This window comes from Carassius carassius, chromosome 4 (genome assembly GCF_963082965.1).
Source record: "Carassius carassius chromosome 4, fCarCar2.1, whole genome shotgun sequence".
NCBI lineage: Eukaryota > Metazoa > Chordata > Actinopteri > Cypriniformes > Cyprinidae > Carassius > Carassius carassius.
In genome coordinates this window covers 24,739,172-24,745,767 of record NC_081758.1, presented here as the reverse complement: position 1 = coordinate 24,745,767, position 6,596 = coordinate 24,739,172, and the positions used below count along the sequence as shown (strand labels likewise).

The following is a 6,596-nucleotide window of genomic DNA, read 5'->3' as shown; positions in this document are numbered from 1 at the left end:
GTGGCGTATTGTGTAAATGTATAGTACTGAAATTGTGGGATTTCAACAGGTCAGCTAAAGGTCAAACTGAATCGCAAGAGCCCATGTCCAGCTCCCAGTCTCTTTGAAAAGCACACTGCATTGCACTACAGCAAAGTAAAATACACTTGTTTCGTTTCACTTATTTAGAAATTATTTTAAGACCCGTCGTAACTTTATAGGACTTCGTTGGTTTATTTATTTTTGTAGTGATGTCGCTTATTTACAGCACACAATGCTTATAAAACCTGATGATTAGGCCTCCGATTATGACAGGATCTGTTGATCGGATTAGCAGCCCCTGAGGCATTTGTATTATTCCGGCTCCATTAAAAAAGGAAGAACTGGTTTGTTTGATCTTAATCCCGATTTATTTATGCACTCGCATGCACATCAATTAAAATTCCAGTTTGCAGTTTCGGCCGCTGATGGCCCATTGCAAGATCAATAAACAGTCTATTCATGATTCTGGTTTGTCCCGACACATGTCAGTGGATTCTATTCAAGGACGAGTCGAATCAAAGAGAAGATTTTCTCGCCTTTCCGTGGAGTGGCCGAGCTGCCAGCTTGCAAAGGTGAGGGATATGTTATTTCGGATTGTCTCGGTGAGTATGGCCGCTCTGGAACCTGTGAATATTCACAACTACGACGATCAGACCAGAGTGATTAGTACTGTCTCAGATCCGCTATTCACACGCGCCATGCTGCATTCCGTCACTGAGGCACATTCAGCTCAGCTGAATAAACATCGCTTGATCTTTCGATTAAAACAGATTTGTGTTCATCAAAATGTTTTAATGCACTTCATGCTTTAATGTATATGTGTTCACTCAATAGTAAACAATCAAATTAGACATTGTTTTGAAAAACTGAAAAGCAGGGCTCGTCCGGGATTTGAACCCGGGACCTCTCGCACCCTAAGCGAGAATCATACCCCTAGACCAACGAGCCTCAGTGTACAAATGAAATAGGTAAGCACATATTGTTGTCTTATTAAGTTTAAGTATAAGTTTATTATTATTTTTTTTTTTTCGTTTTTAATAAACTGAATGATTCATGGTGTATTAGTGTAAAATTGTGATTCTTTTTTAAACCGAGGAGTCTATATGAAACTTGTGAATACTGCAGAGTCTGTAGTAGCTAGTAACTTACTGTGTGATGTGGTTTAGAATAAATTAGAATTATGTATCATTGACTTTTGCCCGGTTTACTTTACAGTGATTGTACTGCTGTTTTAAGATGTTTGTGCTAGTAAGGCTCGAGGAACGAGAAATCCGGCTTATCTTCAGGGAAGAGCCGAATCAAACTGATTTGGATGTAAATGAACGAGTTGTTGATCCCGTTTGGACAGAAATCTTCAAAAGACTTAAGCCCAATTGTTTCCTTTAGGAAGGCGCACACCCTGAAAAGCTGAGCTTTACAGATGATGAGTCCTAATGTTTTTTCTACACTTAACCTCGACAAATCGGTTAAAACGTTGTTTGCTCACCAGGCTAACTTTACATGCGCAAATGAAAATAACAACAAACAAACCAATTAGTCTCTCATGAGAAGTAATATAAAAATAGTGTTTGTTCGGTCTACTGGCAAGAGTAACACACACTAAACCTGGCTAATTGCGTTTTGATCTGCTTGATAACCAACACTTTAGTGAGCTAATTGTCGTTTGCTTAACTGGCGTGACCAGACAATGGGGTATGTTTCAGTATGTTTTCCCTCCTATAAATTGACTGTCATAGTAGGTAATCGTCTCCGCGCGCTTCTTGAAAATGAATCTTGCGACCGCCCACGCACGGAGGGGCGGGTCGACACCCATAGCTGTACTAAAGAGAGAGAGAGACTCGGAACCCAATTCAGCGTAGGCCTTAGGTAGTACCGTGTGCATCTTCTAAGCCACTGGGGGAAAACAACAACAACATCAAACCAGACTTCACTAGGATTTCCAAACGACAAAATGACAGCATACGGGAATTTTCTTCTATTTTTCGTCATGTCTATGAGCGTGATATCTTGCACAGGAATATCATGGCTGTAAGTATTTTTTATTCGTTAAGCAATATAGGGAAATCTGATGAATAAAGTGATATTTCATAAAAACAAGTAAAAAAAAATAGAAAAGATTTAGAAAGACTCGTTTTGAATGTCGAAATTGATTCGAGAACCAATCAAGTTCGATTCGTGAATGAATCATTCAGGTCGGGTTCATTGAAAAGTTTATTTTATACTCCAAGGAACAGCAACAGACTACCTTGTTGGAAACATGTCGAGTCTTGTTTGTAATCCAGCATTATTAAATAAAAATGAAGTTATGTTTTGGCTATTTACGGCAATCTGGCTCAGTTAGGGTGTTTGTGTTTGCAGCGGTCTAACGTTAAACGGGAGCTCGGTCGGGTGGAATCATACACATCACTGTAAACTCCTGGACGGACTCGTGCCAGATCAGCATCATCTCTGCAAGCGAAACCTCGAGCTCATGCACAGCATCGTGCACGCGGCCAAACTCACCAAGAGCGCGTGCCAGAGCTCCTTCAGCGACATGCGCTGGAACTGCTCGTCCATCGAGAGCGCCCCTCACTTCACCCCTGATCTAGCCAAAGGTGAATACTTGTAATATATAGTCTGTCCTTGTGCATGTTGCAATTTAGCCACATGCTCAGTAAATAAATCTTTATTACAATAATTCTGTATTGAAATGATTCAACTGTATTTATATCAGCATTATACTGACTAACAGTCACTCTACTTTTAGAATATAAGTATCAGCTATAGTAAAAAACACTAATTTATTCCTTTTTTAAACTCCACACCATATGCTAAGTTCAGGTTGCTATGTTTGCATAGGTGATTTAACAATGGCATCTCTGTGCAGGGACCCGCGAGGCAGCATTTGTGTTCTCTCTGGCCGCTGCAGTGGTCAGTCATGCCATCGCCCGTGCATGTGCTTCAGGAGAGCTCTCCAGCTGTTCCTGTGCACCAGTGCCCTCAGAGCAGGCTGCCCCAGACTTCCGCTGGGGAGGCTGCGGAGATAATGTTCGCTACGGCCTGCAGATGGGCTCCGCTTTCTCAGATGCACCCATGAGGAACCGCCGGTCAGGACCACAGGCATTTAGACTCATGCAGCTTCACAACAATGCAGTGGGCAGACAGGTAAGCTCAACCGCGTGCTTAATTTCCATTAAAAAAAGCCTGGCTTAATTCATCAATTACACTCATCTGATAATAGAATACTTTCTAATTGTAACACGGAAACATGCATTTTCTTTGAAGCAGCTTGGAAACTATGGTGAAAAGTACTGTACAACTAAACTTTGTTTCATTCATTTATTCTGTTGTGTTTGCATAGGCACTCATGGATGCTCTAGAGATGAAGTGCAAATGTCACGGTGTTTCTGGCTCCTGCTCTGTGAAGACCTGCTGGAAGGGCCTTCAAGACATCAAGAGCATCTCAGCCGATCTCAAGTCCAAATACCTGTCTGCCACCAAGGTCATTCCGCGCCAGATTGGCACCCGCCGACAGCTAGTCCCTCGTGAGATGGAGGTCAGGCCCGTCGGAGAGAATGAACTGGTTTATCTGGTCAGCTCGCCCGATTACTGCTCACAGAACTCCAAGCAGGGGTCATTCGGCACCACAGACAGGTGAGATACACATCATCAGTCAGGATTATTGATTACTGATGAGTTGAGAAAGAGCAATCAGTTCTCAGTCACTGTAATGAATGAGGGACTATCACTGATCTGACAGATGGGACAGAGCACTAAGGAAAGAAAAGAGGCACATGAAGAGAATTGGTTAAACATTATTACACACGCAGACACAAAAACTGAATCTCACAATGCAAACATGCCCCTATGCTACAGTTTGAGTTATTTGCCAGTAGTATGAATAATTTGCTCTGTATCTTCTCTGCAGGCAGTGTAATAAGACTGCGACCGGCAGTGAGAGCTGTGGACTCATGTGTTGTGGACGAGGGTATAATGCCTATACGGAGGTGCTGGTGGAGCGCTGCCTGTGTAAATATCACTGGTGCTGTTACGTGTCCTGCAAAACCTGCCATCGCACTGTTAAGAGATATGTCTGCAAATGACGAGCCACTCTAGGGACTGTCTTCATCGACAGAGAGAAGGAGGCATGGTGCAGTGCTGGGTGAATGTGTACAATCTTTTAAGAGCCATATGTGAGTGAAAAATCCTTCCGTAGTGCTGTAAGGATGGCATGAAAGTGAAGAAAGAAGAGCTGGAGTTGAGGAATACTGAATGGTGAAAGAGTTAATGAATGGCTGTAAACAAAGAACCCTGTGGTGAGGCCCTCAAGGCACCCTGCAGAAGAGCAGAGGGATAAGTGGGTGCTCACAGCAAAACTCATCAACTCCAGCACAGAGGAGGAGACACGGGGGGAGGGGAGAACTGTGCTGCTAAAGAGTTACTTTACTGCGAATACTTTACACATTGCTGATCTTTTTAGATCTGTTTTGGTCAGATAAATTTCATAGGTTACACAGCAGAGATTGAATCCAATTGTTTAGTTTGGTTGACTTCAAAAGTTTTATGTGCTCAGTATTGATTATGAAGAGCACCATTGTATTCATTGAAAGAAAGATGAAGGCCATGCCTTTGGGAAAATTTGTACATTTTCTATAAAAAGTCAAATTTTTATTTATTTTATTAAAAATATTTAATGTGAAAGAGACTCCTTTTTCATGATTTAAGACTTAAAGGGATAGTTGGCCCAAAAATGAAAACCTCATCATTTCATGGTATTCCAAACTATGACTTTTTTTCTTCTGCAGAACATAAAAAAAAAGATATTTTGAAGAATGTTGGTAACCAAGCAGTGTTGGTGCCCATCGACTTCCAATGTATGGACAATAAACACGGAGACATTTCTCAAAATATCTATCTTTTGGTTCCACAAAAGAAAGAAAGTCATACAGGTTTGGAATGACATGCCTGTGTGTACAACAACTGAATTTTATCTTTTATTTTTTTGGTGAACTTTTAATGTCTTGCTAACAGTCAGTCTAAAGCAGTTTTGAGAAGATGTGTGTCAGTCACAATATGAACAGCATTTAAAGCCATTCTGTATGTGAACATGAGCATGTTTTCTCTGTCCTCTCATCAACATTCTTCCACATCAAAGACATTTTCAGGATATCAGTGCTATAGAAAGATTAAAAACCCAGATAGTAAGCATTCAACAGAAGCTATGAGAGAAAGAGACAGAGGGCCAACCTATTCTACAGTTCCTTTTGTTCTTTGATTTGCCTGATTTTTATCTCTGCATTGTTACAGCAAGACAAAGGCACACACAAACTTCTGGGCTGAGCCTCGGAGGGGGTTTAGCTTTGCTCAAAAGCTTACAGTTAACGGTTTTTCAATTTTATATCAAAGGTGCTTGTTTATAGAAAAAATACACTGCAGAGAAGAATGTTGAGTGATGTTGCTAAAGTGAAGTCATTCCAAGACTTTAATCACAAGGATTTTATCAGCCACAGGAAGCAATAGATGCTTTAGATATCTCAAGGATGAAGGATTGTAATGCCTTTTCTTTCTCGGTCTAAAAATATCGATCTGTTTTTCCGACATGAGATTATTCTCTCTTCTTCTCTGTTGACTGTGCACCTGGTGTGAATCTCTGTGGAATGTGGCTCTTCATTTAACCGGGTCCCGTGTATTGTTTACTGAGAGTATAACACTACACTCCCACACAATGAGTATTTACACACACAGTCTGAGGAAGAGTTTATTAGTTCTTGACTGTTTGTAAAAACAGATGCAGGACAATCCCGCAATCTCTGCCGACAGACTCATCCAAACCACTTTTTCACACACATTTGTTATTCTGTCAGAGTGGGAACTTTACATCAACTTGTTTTCATTACAGTTTTTATACTAAGATGATATTTTCTATTCCCAATGCTAAATCATTTTCCTATGGTGACCTTGGGATGGTCTTCATAATGTAGGTGGCTTTGGTTTTGCTATCAGCCTGAGCTACACACACAGACAATGCGTTTTGCTATTTTTTATAGTGACCTAGACCATAAACCTTCCACTTTCAAAAACCTTTCAGCTTTATCAGTTTTAATTCAAAGGTTTAGTCTCTTTATTAAGCCCTCCTCATGGCAGGAACATCTAGTCAATTTGCTATCTGACCTGTAGAGGTTTCCATTTGAGCTCTGGGTGAGTGTGTGGCACCTGTCAGTTCTGCCCCCCATATTGCAAATAACAAAGCAAAGGGCACAAAAGGGTGTAAATCTCACAACATAGCTGGACACACACACATACCGAGAATAGATCTGCAAATGACTCTAAATATGTGAAGAATTGACAACCTGACATGACAAAAATAGAACCTAAAAATCTTTTCAGCTGCACAACATGTAGGAAAACTGGGTGGAAATGTTTATATGTATGCAGTTTTTCAGTTCTCTTCAGCTCATGGGGTCTCCTGGTGTTTATTTGAATGTGGTTTGTCAATGCCGGCGGTTATAGGGTGACAGTTGATGTATGTTTGCATGTTCCAAGGGTAGAGATCAGGGTTAAAGGTCATGACTGGGTCAGTCCTCTACTATGAGGGG

General features: G+C 41.0%; 1 protein-coding gene and 1 non-coding gene across 3 annotated transcripts; one reads left to right on the top strand and one right to left on the bottom strand.

Annotated features, from left to right (window-relative positions):
* The first annotated feature begins 624 nt into the window (after positions 1-624).
* LOC132130614 (protein Wnt-11) lies at positions 625-4,703 on the top strand. 2 transcript variants are annotated; one of them, XM_059542383.1, is made up of 5 exons: positions 625-989; positions 2,380-2,615; positions 2,888-3,165; positions 3,362-3,654; positions 3,929-4,698. In XM_059542383.1, exons 2-5 carry the CDS (start codon positions 2,492-2,494, stop codon positions 4,101-4,103), a joined length of 870 nt encoding a protein of 289 aa, XP_059398366.1. In that variant the 5' UTR covers positions 625-989; positions 2,380-2,491; the 3' UTR covers positions 4,104-4,698. The 2 variants fall into 2 exon arrangements, with proteins under 2 accessions (XP_059398366.1, XP_059398371.1); XM_059542388.1 differs by lacking the exon at positions 625-989 and adding an exon at positions 1,945-2,049 and having other exon boundaries at positions 3,929-4,703.
* On the bottom strand, positions 898-969 carry trnap-agg (transfer RNA proline (anticodon AGG)). The gene has a single exon. It is a non-coding gene; the product is annotated as a tRNA-Pro (tRNA).
* Positions 4,704-6,596: the final 1,893 nt, after the last annotated feature.